A 20,336-nucleotide genomic window follows, 5' to 3' on the forward strand; every position below is an offset into this window, starting at 1 on the left:
CAGGCCTGAAAGGTCACTGCATGTGTGCAAAAACTGACACCAGGAGGCACATGCTCAAATCAGATGACAAAGCAGATGTATGGGGGGGTGGGACCACGTGGGAAGATTGCCCTTTCTCACAAGCCTGTATTTTAAATCTCTGAAAGCAAAGATTTTTGCAGGAGAGAAAAAAAATATGTAGTAAAATCTCTTTCACTCTGGGATTCTACTTTCGGCTACTGACAGCTTGCTTGTTATGAAATCCATGCAGGCTGACTTGAAAGCGTCCTCATCAAAGCAGAAAGGTGAATATGCAGCTGCCTTTGCTCTACTGTCACTTTTAAATCCATAAATAAATGAATGTCTACAGAAGGAAGGCAGGTCTCTGATAAACCTGAGAAGAAAGACCCATAGCTCAAGGTCGGCCCACGTGCTTATGCAACAGAAGGTCCTCGGTTCCACCTCCAGCCGGAAGGATCTCCACTAATAAGTTCAGAAAAAAGCATTGCCTCAGTGCAAAAGTTACACAGTTCTGCACTTCTTTCCCCTGACATTTTTTAAAAATGAAAAGCAGCCTCAGAGATGGCCACTGAGACAGGAATAGAAGCAGTCCATTGCTGATAACATCTGGGCCTCAGCCAGTGTCATCCCTTCTTGTCCCCTGCACTAGTCACACTTGGAGGACTCCCATGTGCAGGTTCATCCAAAAGACTGGCCCACATTCAGTGAACCCTGAGCCCTAGAGCTCTTTGGAGGGAAAAGGAGGGGGGCTGGAAGGATCTCCACCAATAAGTTCAGAAAAAAGCATTGCCTCAGTGCAAAAGTTACACAGTTCTGCACTTCTTTCCCCTGACATTTTTTAAAAATGAAAAGCAGCCTCAGAGATGGCCACTGAGACAGGAATAGAAGCAGTCCATTGCTGATAACATCTGGGCCTCAGCCAGTGTCATCCCTTCTTGTCCCCTGCACTAGTCACACTTGGAGGACTCCCATGTGCAGGTTCATCCAAAAGACTGGCCCACATTCAGTGAACCCTGAGCCCTAGAGCTCTTTGGAGGGAAAAGGAGGGGGGCTCAGGATCCACCCAACTCATCTTTTCCCACCAAGGTCAAGTCTGGGAGGATGCAAGAGGATACTTACTCGTGGTCAAGGATCCCGCTGGCTGATGGCCCTTCAAACTGCTGTAAGTTGAGGATGGTGGTGAAGTCCTCCTTGCGCTGCTCAGCTTTCTCCATGTGTGCCGGCAGGTGGCAGTTCAGGAAGCAGATCATGTGCCCAAAGATGGAGAGGCGCACGCTCACCCCACCTTTGTTGCCCTGCATGGAAAGAAAGGCAGAGGGTGGATTTGCAAGAAAAGGAGGGGGGGGGGGGGGAGAGAAGGAACTGCTCAAGCTAGGGTTCCATTTCGTGGTGGTGTAGGGGCACCTCTAAAAGCTCCAATGTATCCCTGTGTGTGTATAAAGTGCTGTCAAGTTGCAGCCAACTTCAGTCAACCCCAGTGAAGGGCTTTCAAGGCGAGTGAGAAGCAGAGGTGGTTTGCCACTGACATCCTCTGCAAAGTCTTCACTGCTGGTCTCCGTTCAAATATCAACCCTGCATAGCTTCCTAGACCGGAGGAGGAGCCGGAGGAGGAGAAGAACAAGAGTTGGCTTTATACCCCACCCTTCACTATCCGAAAGAGTCTCAGAGCAGCTTGCAATCACAAAGTTACAATCTTACAATCACACCAGTTTTGTGTAGGGATTAAGTGTGGAGACTCTAATCTGGGAGAACTGGGTTTGATTCCCCACTCCTCCACTCGCAGCTGCTGGATGACCTTGGGCAAGCCATAGCTCTGTTAGAGGTGTTCTTGAAAAAGAGCAGTTTCTGTCAGAGCTCTCTCAGCCCCACCTACCTCACAGGGTGTCTGAGTGGGGAGGGGAAGGGAAAGGAGTTTGTAAGCTGCTCTGAGACTCCAAATGAAGGGCAGGGTATAAATCCAATCTTCTTCTTCCTTCTACTTCTTCTCCTCCTCCTCCTCTCCCCCCAAAAGAACAACGTAAGAGTCCAGTGGCACCTTTAAGACCAACAAAGTTTTATTCAAGGTGCCACTGGACTCTAACTTTCCTCTACTGCTTCAGACCAACACGGCTGCCCACCTTGATCTCCCCACAACAGACACCCTGTGAGGAAGGTGGGGCTGAGAGAGCTCTGAGAGAACTGTGAGTGACCCAAGGTCATGTGGAGGACTGGGGAACCAAACCTGGTTCTCCAGATTAGAGTCCACCACTCTTAACCACTACAACAGACTGGCTCTCCCTATACCATGCTGCCCTCCGTCTCAATGAATCCCCCCCCCCCTAAAATAAACATGTCTGAACTACACTCTCAGAACACTGGCAAGGGGGCTCCATTCATTTCTACTACAAGAATTGCTGGAGCACAGCCCTCTGCCCTGAGAAGGGAGCCCTGGACGAATTGTGGCTGCTCAGTTCAGAGGGACAGACACTCTGCACGTGATCAGAGGCATTTCCCATTTTTCAAGAAACACAAGAGCCCCTCTCAGGCCACTGTCTTGTGCTCCAGTTTGGAAACTGCTCTGACCGATTGTCGACATTTTATGATTTCTTCTGTGCCCCCAGGCGAACTGGAAAGAAGAACTGCAGAGATGAGACCATGGCTGTGTTGGTCCTCTGTCACACTCACCCAGTATCCCCCCAGTCCTGTCCTGGTGCAGTCCGTCTGGATGTCCTGGAGAAAGGGCAGGTGGTAGTACTTGGCGAAGACCATCAGGATGACCCCTTGCATCCGCACCGTGCTCACCTGGAAAAGCCAGAGGTCAGGAGATGTAATTTTTAAGGGTGTCAAGCAGTGTTCCCTCTAAGCTGAGTTAGTGTGAGCTAGCTCACAGTTTTTAAGCCTCCGGCTCACACATTTTTGCCTTAGCTCAGGAAGGATGGCTCCAGAGCAAACTAATTTCTGCAGTAGCCAAATCACTGGCTCACAACTGGAATGCCAGTGGCTCACAAAGTAGAATTTTTGCTCACAAGACTCCACAGCTTAGAGGGAGCATTGGTGTCAAGCCATGAGTTCAAACCCTGGCTCCCCCAATGGCCTAGAACTTTTTGGGAGGCTTTTCTCCCTGCTTGAATTCCTGCAGCAGATATATACTAGACAACTGAGGGGGCGTTCCACCCCTTCTCCACCCCACCCCACCCCACCAAGGTTCTTGCCAACACCAGGACAGCTGACCCGCACCAGAACTTGCACTGGATTTTATATAGTGAAAGATACCCCAAGGAACGTGGACCGGGCAGACAGAGATCATGGCTCTGATGACATTATCACGGCAGTTGTTTTGCCTTTAAGGAAGATTGCCTAGACTTGTCCATCGGTATGGAGAGTCTGAAAAGATCGGCAGAGAACCAGTGCCGCCTCATGGTTGAGGCCTGGACCCCACATACAGCAGAATGAGGTTGCATGGAACCAACGCAGGTGGCAACTGCCATTTTTTAAAAAATAAAAAAAGAATCCTACAGGTAAGAAAAAAATAAAATTTGTATAGTAAGGGGGAAAGTTCTTGTTCAGCTGGTTTTCAACTTGCAGGGTAGCTGTTTGTTTTTACATAGGAGAGAGTTCAAAACTCACAGTGACAAAATGATAAGGCCTGCTCTCTTCCCCCTCAGATCTCTACCACTTCCGTCCCCCATCATTCTGCTGTACGCCAGGCTTCAGAGTCTGATAATGGCCTGTTCGGGCCTCACATTAGGCAGAAATTTGGCCCAAGGCAAGCTACTGCCTTGATCTATACTACAAACTTACTACAACTACTCTGACTATTGTGGCTTCTGCTTCCCCCGGACTCTTGGGAACTGTAATTTGGTGGTGACCCCTCTGAGAATTCTGTTAGAAGTGTCTTTCCCCACACACTTTCCCAGGGATGAGGGAAAGGCTGTATCTTTCTCTATTGCTGGAGAGCTCAGGTAGGATTTGACCCTGGTGGGAGGCATCGCATGAGGTTGTCTGTGTTTTCATGGTGGGGGGGGGGGTAAGCAAGGACCCACGGCTATGTCTTCTGCTCTGAGCTCTGAAGAGAGTTCCAGGGGTCTTGCAAGATGGCTTGCAGTAGCAAATAACAACAAGGGGTAGGGTGGGGGAGCCTCCTTAATCAGGCAAGTGGCAACGGGTGCTTCTGCCTTAGGATGGAAAGTCCGGAGAAAATTGTGCAATATTTTATCATTAATATTCATCACTTCACTGATACAGTTGTGTGTGTGTAAATACACATACTTGCTACTGCAACAACTCCAGGCGTTAGTTGGTGGAGTATCAAACCTAGAATTAAATAAACAACACACTCAGGGATGGATGAATCCCAGATTATTCCAAAATAGAAGGTGCAAGCTCTGGAGTTTGGCTGTCAGAGCAAGCACATCCAGTTATTTCCTCACTCCCCAAAAGCATCCAATGGGATGCTGGGATGTGTTCTCAGCCTTGAGACTCTGCAGCCACTCCTATCCTTCCCCAACGGCCTTGAATGCCCTGACATTCAGTCTCCACCGCGTTGCTATGGTGACAGCTGTGATGTTATCAGCGAGGTGGACTGGGTTTACCCATTCACCCACCAAATTCCAGTGCACAAACATCCAAAGCACCTCTCATTTCTCCAGGGCTACTGTCGCCTACGATCTTAACTTCCAAATCCGTAAGGGAAGGGAGAGGCCAAAATGAAGGTCCCCCTTGTCACACATACCAATGACACCTCTTTAGTCAACCCCTGCACCCCAGAAACCCACAGGACCATCGCTGTCCCTAGGCCAGAACTGCCGGACACACAAGAGTACTCGTATACCCCTGAGAATCTAGTGTGTCCAAAACGTTCCAAAACTTTCTGCCCTCTTGCACACAACTATGCAAGATTTCAGAAATGCTCAGGGCGGCACTAACTTTGGTGCTTTGTTTTTTTGGGGGAGAAGATGGTAGTGATTCATAGTGTGGCCTGTGATGAGTGGAAATCTCTAGGCATCGTGGGGGAGGGGAGCATGCTGGAGAAGGTCAGGTCTCCTCTCTGGCTGTTACTGGCCCATTGTGCAAAGTGAGGTTCAGGCCGTCTCCCTTTAGCAGACAGACTGGCGAAAGGAGAGGACTGCTGCAGGAGAGCCAAGAAGAGAGGTCTTCTGCACCACTTTAAACTAGATTAGGTGGTGGAGGTGAGTAACTGATTATCTCATTTTAAGGAGATGAATTAAGAAGAGGGCTATAAACGTGAGCTACCTGGGGTCGCTGGAAGGGCGCTCTCTCTCGCTCTCTCTCTGTCCTATGACTGATTTGGGGGCTCATTATGTTTCTTGCCCTTCATGATTCAGTCTCCCCAACCATCTCAGTGCACCCTCACAATACCCATTTAAATAGGGTTGCCAGGTCCACCAGCAGCAGCAGCAGCAGCGGGGCATGGGGGAGTGAACAAAGGTTGCCAGATCCAGGTTGGGAAACTCCTGGAGATTTAGGGATGGAGCCTGGAGAGGACCTCAGTGGGGTACAATGTCTTAGAGTCTATCCACCAAAACATCCATTTTCTCAAGAACTTATCTCTGTAGTCTGGAGATAAACTATAATTCCAGGGAATCCCTAGATCCCACCTGGAGGCTGGCACCCCTAAGGGAAATGCCTTTTCCCCCCTTGTACTGTTTGGGAACAGTCCCTAAAGACTACAGGGCTATAAACGTGAGCTACCTGGGGTCGTCGGAAGGGCGCTCTCTCTCGCTCTCTCTCTGTCCTATGACTGATTTGGGGGCTCATTATGTTTCTTGCCCTTCATGATTCAGTCTCCCCAACCATCTCAGTGCACCCTCACAATACCCATTTAAATAGGGTTGCCAGGTCCACCAGCAGCAGCAGCCCTCACCACCAGCAGGGCATGGGGGAGTGAACAAAGGTTGCCAGATCCAGGTTGGGAAACTCCTGGAGATTTAGGGATGGAGCCTGGAGAGGACCTCAGTGGGGTACAATGTCTTAGAGTCTATCCACCAAAACATCCATTTTCTCAAGAACTTATCTCTGTAGTCTGGAGATAAACTATAATTCCAGGGGATCCCCAGATCCCACCTGGAGGCTGGCACCCCTAAGGGAAATGCCTTTTTTCCCATTTCACTGTTTGGGAACAGTCCCTAAAGACTACTATGTAAGTGATGGAACACCAAGGCCTTAGCACACACCAAAGGCCCCATGAAAGTCAAAATATATTTCCCAGAAGCAGCAAACCAAATCTAGAAGTAGCACATCTCTGAATGCGACAGCAAGAGAAGCCCTCACTATGCCCTATTTACCCTCCTCTGAGGCAACTGGTTGGCTGCGATGTGAAACAGGATGCATAACTAGATGGACCACTGGCAGGATCCAGCCGATGTCCCCATAGCTGCATGAAAAGAAACAACTCAAACTGGCCAACTGGTACAATCCTTTTTAGAATGGTCTCCAGAATGGGCTGTGATTCTGGGAAAGAACCCTGGCTAAGGAGCTTATGGCTGAGAGATGAACTAGGGCCCTCTCCCAGGTGGCCTTGGCCAAGCCACTACCTCTCAGCCCTCAAATTGCCATTTTGGGACAACCACCCTGCCACACCTGTCCTTACAAGCTCTTGTTAAGGACTCCTCTGAGGGTGTTCATGAAGGGCTTTGAATGCTGACCGTACTGATTATTTCTATTTTTTTTTAAGCACTATATCATTTCCCACCATTTTCTGCCGGATCTTGCTCAGTGCTTACCAGGACAAAATTAAACGGGCTCAACACTTCCATGAACAGTTCGCTCCACTGGTCGGTGAAGAGGGCATCCTTCAGTCTCTTGTTGATCATGGAGTTGACCTCCTGCAGCCTGCAAACAAGCTCAGAATCACCAGCCAGTTGGTACATGGAAAGCACCCTGCGCCATCCAGCATTCCACATGCGGAAAAAAGGGAAGGCAAGTATCCTGGTGGCACTCCAATGCTCACTCCTCTGTTTGAGGGCGTTGTTCCCCCACCGCACACTGCCGGACACCCGCCTCAACTCTTGTACCCTGCACTTGATTCTTCCACACCCATTTGTCTGATCCCAGTTTTACCTTAATTTAAAAGCAAAGAATTATCTTCTTCTGGCTAAAGATAGATTAGAAATGTACCTCAATGGCCCAATGATATATTTAAAATGGCTCAAAGCAAGTTTCCTTGTGTGAGAGGCTTTTCTGTAAGGGATGCCGTAGTGGTTTTGAGCTGTATTTTCCCGCATGTACATCATGGGTACAAAGATGCATCCTTTCCTCACTCAAAAAAGAGGGAATGGGGTTGAGAGCTGGATGGTAACGCAAGTAAATCATCTTAACACTTTTCTTTTAAAAGGTGTTCCCAAAAGACTACGCAGGGGGAGCAATTTACCAGGAACAGCTATCAGAGAAGCAGGAAATAGGAACCACTGGAGCACACAGCTGTGATCGATGCTGTGGGGGGGGGGAAGCGAGTCAGCACTTCAGAGTGGTGCTAATTCAGCAACGTTTCCCATGGCATTTAATCCATAATGAGGAGGTGGCATGCCATCATTCCCGCATGCCTGGAAGTTCCTCTCCCCAGGTACCAGGTTTTCAGAATTCCTAGCTGCCATTAAAAAACAATAAGTCTCTAACCCCTTTCCTTGCAGAGATATATGGCTGAGTGAAATAGAAATAGAAGAGATATATGGGTAGAAAGAAAATATCTGCAATGAAATGGGGTAGGGGCTTTTTTTAAAATTACATCTGATGCATATTCTGGTATAATGGCATATTGATAAAATGCTATTAAAAAGACACATGAAGCTGCCTTACACAGAATCAGATCATTGGTCCATCAATGTACTCTGATTGGCAATAATTCTCTAGGGTCTCAGGCAGAGATATTTCACATCACCTGCTACCCAATCCATTTAACTGGAGATGCCAGGGATTGAACTTGGGACCTTCTGTATGCCAAGCAGGTGCTCTACCACTGAGCCACAGTCCCTCCCTGGAACTATGGGGGAAACCTACTGTGTGGAAGCTCTGCCACTGCTGCACTGTATCAGTAGTCAGAGCAGCAACAGGGGAACAACACAAGCCTGTCCCCATGTGGAAAACACCAGAGTCTGGCAGGTTTTGAAACTGATACAAAACCCTCCTGCAAAATTTGTTTGTCCAGACAGGTGAAATTGGAATGCCCGGGCTCTTTCACACTACATTTAATTCTCTTGGGGTGGGGGGGACACCTATTGTCAATCTATAGCCAAGACTGGCAGTTGGCAGAGCATCATCTCAAAAGCTCAACCTCTGGATGCAGAAAGAAAGCAAGGGAGTCTTTTTAGGCAAGGTTAACTCTCAGTTAACCAGCGTGGCAGAAAAATAAGTGAGCCTGTATAACAGCCTGGATTTGCTGAGGCCTATCTGTTTGGCTCCTCTCCCATAAGACTTTGCAGTAGGGTTGCCAGGTTGCCAAGTCTGGGATGGAAAATACCTGGAGACTTTGGGGATGGGTCCAGGAGAGGGTGGGGTTTGGGGAGGGGAGGGGCCTCAGCAGGGTACAATGCCATAGAGTCCACCCTCCAAAGCAGCCATTTTCTCCAGGGGAGCTGGTCTCTGTCAGCTGGAGACCAGTTGTAAAAGCAGGAGAGCTCCAGGCCTCACCTGGAGGCTGGCAACCCTGCTTTGCAGGTTTGGCTACTGTCATCTCTCAAGCCTCTCTCTAGCCTGACAATGCACTCTGCTCTAAAAAGAACAGTTTACATTTCTCTAGGTCTATCATTTCACCCACATACTGGGTCAAAGACTCCTAGTGAGAAGGTTTGTAGTTTCTGACCTACAACATACTTGCTGAAGCAGGCGTCTGTGCTTCCAGTAAGGTCACAATAAGGTTTACACTGTCTAGGGTAACTAGGGTGTGAAGTCAGGATGAAAATTATTCTCTTTATTTTGATATTCTTCTGCTAGAAGTGTCTTAACCTTACATCATCCAGGTGGGCTGAACCTATAAGTACTGAGGGTATAAACTGTTGAAGACTTATTTGCTCTGGGCTGGTCATCAATCAGCTCTCTGTGAGTTCCTGTTGACTAGACCAGGGCGCTTTGTATTTCATACTAGTGCACTATGTTTGTGTTGAAGTATTCTGTGCTAAATATGGAAATGTTATGTTTTTATCCTAAAAGATTTATAAGTGCTAAAGTGCTTTCTGTCCTTAAGAAGCTTATATTGTAATAAACTGGTTTTGTTAAAGAACTAGGTCTCTCTCTATTGATTCAGTCCCTTACCAGTCTCCACCTAATGAATAAAAGAACTAAAGGGCAATGGGAGAGTCCCAGGGGGAAAGTCTTGGGGTCCCAGAATGCCGCAACAACCAGACCGTTTGGATATCTGTGCCTCAAGAGAGCCAGTTTGGTGTACAGCAGCGGACTCTAATCTGGAGAATTCCCTACTCCTCCACATGAAGCCAGCTGGGTGACCTTGGATCACGCCGCTGGCTGTGGGGAGGACACACTTCCGGTGATGTCAGAGGGTGTGGCATATGCTAATGAGTTATGCTAATGAGTCCCCCTAGCTCTTTTTCTATGAAATGACCCCTGCTTTCAGCCCCTAAAAAAAGTCTAGTTTGCCACTAGCCCAACTTGCCACTAGATACAAGTCCAATAAAATAAATAAATAAATGCTAAGAGCTAGAACTTGCGGTTGCCAGACAATCCTAGGGATCTCCTGGCTGTTCTACACGCAATGCCATACAATAACTAATTCTGTGGCTCAAATCTCAGGAGTTCTGTTCAGCTGCACGGACACTATGGTTTGCTTTCATGGGACACTGGCCAGAAGCCAGACGAGAACTAGAAAGCTTTGCTTCCTTCTCTCTCTTCTCTGAAAACTGTTAATCACATGTGCTGGCTCTACAGCAAAGAAAAAAGGGGAGGTCAGGTAGCTCCCTTGTCAACCAGCATAAATCGCTGGCAATTAAAGCCAGGAGGAGGCTAGGAGCCCCCGCCCCCATGTAGGGTTGCCAGCCTCCAGGTGGGGCCTGGGGATCTCCCACTTTTACCACTGATCCCCAGCTGACAGAGATCAGCTGCCCTGGAGAAAATGGCTGCTTTGAAGGGTGGACTCTATGGCATTGTACTATGCTGAGCCCCTTCCCTTCCCCAAACCCCGCCCACTCCTGGTTCCACCCCCAAAGTCTCCAGGTATTTTCCAACCCAGACTTGGCAACCCTACCCTCAAGCTGGCCCTCAGTGCTGCCAATTCCAGGGCCTGGCATTTCACCTCCAGCTTATAGCTTCTTCCATTTTGAGTGAGAGGATTTTTATTGGTCAAGAAACAGACAGCTTTTAAGATCATAGCTAGCAAATAGAACTTGGAAGAACTGGCCCAACACCAGGAGAAAGATGAGGCTGCATTTATGAACTTCTTGGGGCCTTCCAGTCTAAGATTCTGAGGAGGGTTGCCATGGCAACAAATTCCTAGGAGAGTTTAGCCACCTTCACCTGGTCTCCAAAGGACTTTCTGCCAAGCTTAGAAGCTTCTGCTACTGTCCCCTGCTTCCCCATCATTCCCGAGCTACCGGGTATAGTGAACCAATATACTGAACTTCTTCCCACTGACCTGCCTGGCTCCAACCCTTGACCTGTGAGATACCACTTCTTTGCTCCCTGGTTCTTAGGGTCAGAGTAGATTAGCAGTCCTCTCCCTGTATCCCTTTAGGTGGCCACTTTTTGTGGGGGAGGTGCGCCTGTGCCATTAAAAATCACTCGACACACACTCACACATCAGTCGAGTGAAGCTTTTCCTACCACTTCTCTCCAAGTCAGCAAAAGCATCACCAGTTCAATTTCTGCAGCTTATGCTGCTGTTAAAGACACATCAGCAAAGTCAGTGAAAGAAACTGGCAAGCCTAGAGCCTCCAAGGATCTTGAGGTCAGGGAGGGTGACCAAAAAAAAAAGCTGGCTAGAGGCTACGTCTGCCCCCATAACCTTTCAGTCTGGTATAGAGTGTGGGGATTTGGGGAGTGCGGGTTTGTCACATAGCAAAGGAAAAGCCGCATCATCTGGAATGTCCTCTTCTAGACAGCACTTGGGGGTGACTTTTCCTCCACTGTATCTAGCGTAACGCGAAGGCATTCACTATGAGAAGCAAGTGAGGAGAGGGCAGAAATATTGTGTCAGAGAGAGCAACTAGGGAAGGAGCTGATTAGTGGCATAAAAAGAAGGTGAAGAAAGATCTGAGGGAGAAAAAGACGAGAAGAAAGTCGATAGATGGGACACTGAACAGCAGAGGAAAAGCAGGCATGGAGCAGCAAAACCAGTAGTCCCAAAGGAGTTTCCTATGACAGAGACAGTGACAGCCAGCTGACTCCACTGCCATGTAACCTAGAACGGGACGCAGTTGCATTCATTTGTGGTTTTGTTTATTTGTAACTATAATTTGAGTGTGTGTTTTAAATCCACAGCGCAAAGGAATGTTGTTAAAGCATCCTCTAGAACAGGGACTGAAAGTCGGTCTTGCCTTCCTTCATCAGCACTCTGGGGACCTTGACATAGGGTTGCCAGACCCCCTGGTCAAAGCGGGGGTCCCACACCGCCAGGCTCTGCCCCCTAGCCACCAATCAGCTGGCTGGCAGGTGGACTTATCAGTAGAAAGAACACCCAGGCCACATTGCCGGCATTGCACAGGAAGTGATGTCATCATGCCAGCAACTTCTGGACAACACTCCGGTATTTGGACAAAAACTTTTTGGTAGAAGCTGGTTTTACCATAGAGTTTTCGCCCAAATACCAGAGCGTGAGCCAGAAGTCGCTGGCATGATGACATCACTTCCTGTGCAATGGCAGTGACATGGCCTGGGTGCTTCTCCTTCTCCAAGTAAGTCTACCTTGGCAACAATTCTTCTATGTGCCAAGCTGTGTTTGGCAGTACCTTTAAAGAACCTGAGTGTAGTGATTCTTATGGCCCACCAGATCTTGGTAGGCAATCAGAACTTCAGCGGGGGGAGGGCATTTTAGCCCACACAAGTCTGCACTTGCAACAGCTTCTAAGAGCTGACATTAAGCAAGAAAGATCCCCAAGGTCCTGACCTGATCTCTACCCACCCGTATTCTATGCATTTCTCTGCTTTAAAATAATGTTGAAATTTTTCATTTAACATTTTTAAAAATTCTAAATCCTGTTGGTTTTAAGTTTTAGGTTTGCAGGGAGAAGACACTGGTGGTTTACGGTAAATGTTCAGTGGATATTCTGCAAGAAGTCAAGCATTCAGAGAATATTTGGAGAATATTCAATGTTAACATGCAAAAAGAGAATTTTTCTCTCTCCTGACCGGGGGTTCCCGCCCCCCATGCATTCTTTGTTTGCCAGTCTCCTGCCTTCTCTTCCACAATACAATTGTTTCCATAACCTTAGCCTGTTTGCATCTTCCTGTCTCCACAAAATACCCTACGGAGAGAGCTGTCTCTTTTTCCCCCAGCGCCTAGGCAAGGCTTGTCTGCTGAACTGACTGGAATTTGCAGCAACATTAAGTGATACGGGAAGGGATTTGTTCCAGCAAAACAAGAAGCAAGAGCAGTTATGCTCACATGGGCCCATTCTGGCAAAAAGCAGCAATTGATCCTTGGGGATGAAGAGGCTCCCACAGTATGCTTTTAAGAGAAAAGAAGTTCTCTAGCAAAGAAGTGAACCAGCAGGCCCAGAGAGGGGGAAAACTACATCAACAGTGCCCTAAGAGATCATCTACTGGCTGAGAATGATCCTAATGTGTTTTGCTAGGAATCAAAGTCTAAATGAACCTCAAGAGGGGGTTGGAAATTAGAACATGCCATGCTGGATTTTTTTCTGAATTAAAAATAGAGGCATGCTTAACTCTTGTAGCCAAAAGATTATTCTTTTTCTGGGAAATTAGGATGCTTCTGAGATTCCCCCCACCCCGGTCAGATGCTGCACAGACTGCAGTTGGAACCCTAATGCATCCATTTGCCCTTGAGATCACTGGAAGTGAAGGACTCTGTATTGTCTCTTTGTCTCAGTCTTCACAGGGGGACCATAGAGAGTCAGGGCGATAGACACGTCAGGACCCATGTCTCTTCTCCTTTCTACTGCTCTGATACTGTCCCTTTGATATGCAAATTGCTACTCTCTGCTCTGATACTGTCCCTTTGATATGCAGATTGATACTCTCAGGTAACCTTCCTTCCTTCTGACTAACACCTTCTGTCTCTACATCCTGGAACCACGAGGGTAGGACATGTCTTGTGCGCCTCTGTCCATCCTAGTACAGCTAGTTAGATTAGACTGCAAGCTCTATGCTATCCTCATAAAGGTCTCATATTTCTTTACTTAAAGAGAAAAGCAGGCTCCGTGTGAACTTTATTTCCTCAGCGGCAGCCCGACACAAATTCCACTGTGCCATATGCACTCAGCTCAAGAGAGATGATGTCAATGCATGGATCTGAGAAACCCAGCTTGGAGTCCCCGCTCTGCCACAGAAGCTTGCCAGATGACCTTGGGCCAGTCCCACACTCTCAGCCTAACCTACCTCGCAGGGTTGTTGTGTGGATAAGACGGAGGAAAGGAGAACAATACAGGCTGCTTTGGGTCCCCATTGGGGAGAAAGGTTGGATAGGGATGCCAAAGATCCCCCAGAATTACACCTCATCTCCAGACCACAAAGATCAGTTCCTCTGGAGAAAATGGATGCTTTGGAAAATGAACTCTGCGGCATTGTGCTGATGTCCTCCCCAGGCTCCACCCCCAAATTTCCAGAAGCTCCTAACCTGGATCTGGCAACCCTACCTTCCATCCCCTGCCACTGGCCACGGGGGGGGCCTGGCAACCCTAGATATAAATCAAGTAAATAATAGAGAAAGGTTTGGTGCGGCATGGGTCCTAACTGCTTTGAGGGGCACAAAATCATGGATGCATCTAATGTGGCAGCTTCATATTCCAAGGCACAACTTAGTTTCTATCACATGTACGTATGCTGGTTTGACTTGCCCACAGTCTGGGAATGACTCTGTCAGGGTCAATATAAGCATTAGGGAGAAAACCGTCCTTTTAAAGTCAAATTGCAGCTGCACATAGGGAGGGGGATGGGTGTCTAACCCACCTCTGCATGGTTTTGCTAACTTAAACCTCCACCCACATTGTGATCAGGGGGAAAGTTTATCTGTCTTTCATCCATCTTGTCCCTCTAAAGAGCAAAAGACAGATAAACATGCAGATGCCCTGGTTGCAATCTGCAAAACTGTCTGAGGGGTGACAGAGTTAAGATCACTCTGCTATTCCCATGTGGCCTTTATCCAAATGGGCGCTGAGTCTGTAATTTGACCTTAAAAGACTATGGGGAGAGACCCAGTTATCTCCAAGCCTCCTATCTGGTTTAAGCTGTACATGTTTCCAGTCCACACCACTATCAATGACGTTGCACTGGAAAGAGTTCCCACCACCCCGAGAGGAATAGCCTTTGGCCACCCAGCCGCTTTCCTTACCCGATGGCAACCATGTCAGTGTCGTTGGAATCCCCTGTGTTGAGGTGCAGAAGGGATGTCACATCACTGGGGGGCATGGCTGTGCCAACGTTCCAGGTTACCACCGTGATGCTAAGAGAGGAAACAGCAGGAAATGGGGCAATAAGAAATCGGAACAGGTGCACATGACCTCCCCAACAACGACCTATCGGCTAGTGCACAGCCGGGCCTGTTCCGGCTGGCTCCCGAGTTGGCCACACCCAGCAGGAACTCATTAGCATAATGGGCCACGCCCAACAGCAGAAACTCATTAGGACTGGCTACATTAGGGGTGTGTGGCCTAACATGCAAAGAAGTTCCTGCTACAAAAAAAGCCCTGGGTTTTGACAACAAGATAAACAGAATATGAATCAAAAGGTGGGTGTGGCTGGGTGACCACATTTCTGGTAACATGGGGGTGTGGCCTAATAGGTTAATGAGCGGTGCTGTCAGGGTGTGGCCTAATATGCTAATGAGTTTCTGCTGTTGGGTGTGGCCTATTATGCTAATGAGTTCCTACTGGGCTTTTTCTACAAAAAATGCCCTGCTTACTAGGCACCTGGAGATCTCCTGCTATGACATTTGATCTCCAGAAGACCAAGATCATTTCCCCTGCAGAAAATGGCTGTTTTGGAGGATAGATTCTATGGCATTAATATACTGATCCCTCCCCTCTCTAAACCCTACCCTCCGTAGGCTCCACCCCCCAAATCTCCAGGTATTTCCCAACTTAGAGCTGGCAGCCCTGTCACTTACACATTGGCTGCCAGTACGGTTGCTAGCTACAAGATGGGAAGTACCTGGCGATTTTGGATGCGGAGCCTGGGGAGGGTAGAGTTTGGGAAGGGGAGGGAGCTCAGCAGGAGGGAGCTCAGCCATAGAGTCCAAAGCAGCCATTTTCTCAAGGGAAATTTATCTCTGTTGTCTGGAGATTAGTTGGAATAGCATTCCACAGTTTTGTCCTCATAACAACTCTGTGATGTAGGTTAGGCTGAGAAACAGTGACTGGCCTAAGTTCACCAAGAAGCCTTCATGACCAGGGCTATTTTTGGCAGGAACGCACAGGAACGGCGTTCCGGCTGGCTCCCAAGTTGGCCACGCCCAGCAGGAACCCATTAGCATAATAGGCCACACCCAACAGCAGTAATTCATTAGGCTTGGCTACATTGGGCCTAACATGCAAAGGAGTTCCTGCTACAAAGAAAGGCCCTGGGTTTTGACAACAAACAAGGTAAACAGAATAACAAGCAAAAGGTGGGTGTGGCTGGATGACCACACTTCTGGTAACATGTGGGTGTGGCCTAATGTGCTAATGAGCTGTGCTGTCAGTGGTGTGGCCCAATATGCTAATGAGTTCCTGCTGTTGGGTGTGGCCTATTATGCTAATGAGTTCCTGCTGGGCTTTTTCTACAAAAAGAGCCCTGCCACAGACTATGCACAAATAAGGTCTCCCAGGTGGTGGCTGGAGATCTCCTGCTAGAACAACTGATCTCTAGGCAACAGAGATCAGTTCACCTAGAGAAAATGACCACTTTGGAAGGTGTGGATGCGATGGCATTGAAGCTCCCTTCCTTCCCCCTAACCCCACCCTCATCAGGATCCACCCCCAAAATCTCCAAGTATTTCTCAACTCAGAACTGGCAAAACTACCCACATCCTAACCTGGTACTGTAACCACTACACCATACCAGCTCAATAACACTGAACAGACCAATACAGAGCCAGTTTGGTGTAGTGGTTAAGTGCGCGGACTCTGAATCTGGGAGAGCCGGGTTTGATTCCCCACTCCTCCACTTGCACCTGGCTGGATGACTTTGGGAAAGCCGTGGTTCTGATAAGAGCTGTTCTTGAAAAAGAGGAGTTTCTATCAGAGCTCTCTCAGCCCCACCTACCTCACAGGGTGTCTGTTGTGGGGAGGGAAGGGAAAGGAGTTTGTAAGCCGCTCTGAGACACCTTCGGGTAGTGAAGGGCGGGATATAAATCCAATCTCTTCTTCTTCTACATAAACTTCATCACAAACAATTATAGCACCAGAGCTATGAAGGTACAAATGAGGCCAAAATGCAGACACATTGCATTCCACAATGTATTATGTGAGACCCCTTCTCTACAATATTGTCATTGGTTCTAGTAGCTAACTTAATGGCCCCACATCTATTGTTAAGGCAGCAAAATAGGCCCAATCATAGACAAGGAAGGGATGGAGGACCCTTTTCCCAAAAAAAAAACAGCATAACAGATAGGAACAGATCATGTCTTATTGCCTTTCTGGAGCCACTAAAAGTAAAGGGCAGTTGATTGGGAATTAAAAGGTGGGGGAAAAGAGAAAGAGGGAATTGTCTGATGCTCCCCCCCAAATTGTTAAACCGCTCTAGGGCTGAGGAACAAATTAAGAGTCATCAAAAGCAGCGGGGGCAACGTATGGGTCTCTGTCCACTTTTGAGGGCTTTGAGTTGGACTCTGGCTCTTTCTGTTTCCAACATGGGTACTCCACCAGTTCTGGCAGCAGAAAGAAAAAGCAAATGAGAACCCTGGTGTGGCCCTCAGTCTGAGATATCTGTCCATTTCTGCCCTAACAATACCCTAGAAGGGGAAAGGATGTGTGGCCAGCACTAACCCCTCCCTCCACCACACTCTCCTATGCGGCATGGGAAGGGAAGGGTAAAAAAAATGCTTTCATAAAATTTTTTTGTTCCCAATCACTTCAACTGTAATGGGCTGGGAATGGTATAAATGAAAGGGTAACCAGGTTCTGTAATGGTCAGCATCTTTGTGATATACCAGAAACATTTTTACTGACAAACGATAAGTTCTGTAACAGTTAGCAGTTTTGTAATAAACTTGGAACATTTTTGAGTGATAAATGACTTGTCTTTATTATTGTTGTTGTTGTCTTTAATATAACTTATGTATTATATGTATGCAAATTATTACTCACAAGTATAACTATAAGCATGACAGTCTTTTACAGTTGTGTATGGACAGACACACAATGGCTGTCCAGAAGAAGAAAAATGCCCCACAAGTCAAAAAAAACCTTGGCTACAGGGCTGCTCCCACACTGTGCTGCTTAGATTCAGAGCAAGGTGGTCATTCCGCTGCTTCCTCTTCAGCAGAGGGTTCTACAGCACAGGGTGCACTGCGGAGTTTCAGGATCAAGGGAACAGGAGGCGGCTCATTGAGCCCCAGAGATCAGTAGTGTCACACTGCTGTACTGGAAGGAGGGGGTATTTTCCAATCAATTATTCCCCACACACACACACTGTGGCTATTTGCAGGTCCTCAACTTGTAGCCTGTATAAATCAATGTGAAGGATTTTGCCTGGCCCTTGTGCCAAGATGCTCGACGTGACAGAGATGCTGGTCGATAGTACCATTTTGACCGTACATGCATTTGTTGGCTGAGGGCCAGACTAAGGGTTATTTACACATTGCAACGTGCTTGTGCTTGCTAGGGAACTGCACAAGGACTTTGTATAATACATACGATGGGAGCTGGGTGCCTCCTAGAGGCACACCTCAAAACGTTCCATGAATCCTCTATCAGCTCCATTGTGACACTTCCACATAGCCACAAAAGTAACCTGATTTTTACAAGAAAACCCCTATGGGGCCCTTTGAGAGTGCAAGAATGGGGGGGAGTATCGCCACTCCTCCCTGCATGTTCTGGTCACAAACAGAAAGGAACTGGTGTGCATCTAGGCGGCACAAAACTCCCATCTCATGTGTGATACAAAATCCTCACATTGTTCCCAAACTCACGTGAGGACTTTGTAACGTGTAGATGACCTGGATGAGATCCTTGGCTGATTCTCCCAGGGTTTCTTTGAAATGGGGAGAGGCCCGTTGATCCAGACTGGGGCTTCAACATGGAGAAGAGAGATTAACTCTTTCAACTCATCCCCTTTTTTCAGACCTCAATCCCCCCCCCCCCCCCAGCTTCTATTCCCCGGGGGGGGAGGGCATACAGGTACTGAGGATTCGCCCCTCTCCTTGTGGGGCAAGCAGTTGCTTCAGCATGCATGTATGATCGACTTCAAGGAAATGGTGCTGCAGGGGAGGAATAAGCACATTTGCACTGAATGCAACAGCAGCATTTCCAGACCAGCCTCACCAATCCATACATCTGTCCTAGTAAAAGGGACTTTAGGGAAACATAAGAACATAAGAGAAGCCAATGTTGGATCAGGCCAGTGGCCCATCCAGTCCAACACTCTGTATCACACAGTGGCCAAAAACTCCAGGGGCCATCAGTGCAGAAAAGGGCAACTAGAATGGCACAGGCCAGGGTAAGAATTCCAAGACTGGAGAGGCAGAGATGCTACATGCAGCCAGAGTTCCAGGTGATTTTTGTTGTTGTTGTTCAGTCGCACAGTCGAGTCCGACTCTTCGCGACCCCATGGACGAGCTCTCTCCAGGCCTTCCGGTCTTCTGCCGTCCTCTGAAGTTGGCTCAACTTCATGTTCGTTGCATCGATGACACTGTCTAACCATCTCATCCTTTGCCGTCCCCGTCTTCTTTGACCTTCAATCTTTCCAAGCATCAGGGTCTTCTCCAGTGAGTGCTCCCTTCTCATTTGGTGGCCAAAGTATTTGAGCTTCAGTTTCATTATCTGGCCTTCCAGGGAACAGTCAGGGTTGATTTCTTTGAGGATTGACTGATTTGTTCTTCTTGCAGTCCAAGGGACTCTCAAGAGTCTCCTCCAGCACCATAGTTCAAAAGAATCTATTCTTCGGCGCTCGGCCTTCCTTATAGTCCATGGCACAGGCCAGGGTAAGAATTCCAAGTCTGGAGAGGCAGAGATGCTACATGCAGCCAGAGTTCCAGGTGATTAGGTGCCGGCATATTCTGGAAGCAAATGGTGATCTATATTCATTCTATAGTCCTTCATCCAGGTTTCCCCAAGAACCCTGCTCCACTTACATCATGGCCCCATACCAGCAATATTGGCACCAAGACATCTTAGTAGGATAGTCAGAAAACTGAAACTGACTAGCACAAAAAGTGACATGTCCTTGGGGAGAAGAACATTAATATAAATATTCAGAATATTTAACAGTATACACATAATACCAGTGATGTGTGGGCCTTTAACGTCTTTATTTTTAAGACCCTGTATTTTCTCTTTCTGTAAAAAAATAAATGTATATTTTTAAAAATAAGTAAAGGAACATGCCTTAAAACTTCCTACACACAAAAAAAAAAATCTTGAAGAAACAATGCAACAATGAACACAGGATTGGATTTGCTCAAAAAAGAGAGTAAGAACAGGTCTGCCAACGACTATAAATCCTGACAGCTAAATTGAATCTGTGTGTGCAGAGTATAGCTCTAGGGGTCAGACACTGAGGACAGGCAACCGGGAAGGGCTATTTCTTCCAGACCCTCCTTGTGGATTCCCAGAAGCTTCCAGCTGGTTATTGTTGGGGGGGGGTGGGGGTTGACAGCCCCTAGGTGGGGCCTGGCAATTTCCCAGAATTACAATTAATCTCCAGACTACAGAGATCTGTTCCCCTGGAGAAAAGTTCTGCCACCTGGAGAATCAATGGTAATCCCAAGAGACCTCCAGCCACCATCTGGAGGTTGGAAACCATAGGCTGCACTGCCAAACCTTCACAAGTCTCCCTAATTAGAGCCATCAACCCAGAGTAGATAGAACTTGGTTCAATTCAGGAGGTCAGTTCAGATGTTCCTTGGCAGGCATCAGCCCCACTGAGAAGTCTGAATACAAGGACATTCAGCGCCTTCTAAATGGGGGGGGGGCCATTTCATCACACAGGATGCCCCAGTCAAAAAGTGTCAACCCCTAGTGATTCTAGGGTTACCAACTTCCAGGTGGTGGCCGGAGATGTCTCACTATTAC

The 20,336-nt window shown here is 47.8% G+C and overlaps 1 protein-coding gene across 1 annotated transcript in view; it reads right to left on the reverse strand.

The window, feature by feature from the left end:
• The window catches only part of INPP5J (inositol polyphosphate-5-phosphatase J), a 65,405-nt gene that overhangs the window by 23,375 nt on the left and 21,694 nt on the right, over positions 1–20,336 (reverse strand). Inside the window, 4 exon segments of the mRNA XM_015418164.1 lie at positions 1,120–1,295; positions 2,665–2,781; positions 6,723–6,831; positions 14,456–14,566. Coding sequence (XP_015273650.1) covers positions 1,120–1,295; positions 2,665–2,781; positions 6,723–6,831; positions 14,456–14,566 — 513 coding nt within the window.

This window comes from Gekko japonicus, unplaced genomic scaffold (genome assembly GCF_001447785.1).
Source record: "Gekko japonicus isolate JY-2015 unplaced genomic scaffold, Gekko_japonicus_V1.1 scaffold1928, whole genome shotgun sequence".
Classification (NCBI taxonomy): Eukaryota; Metazoa; Chordata; class Lepidosauria; order Squamata; family Gekkonidae; genus Gekko; species Gekko japonicus.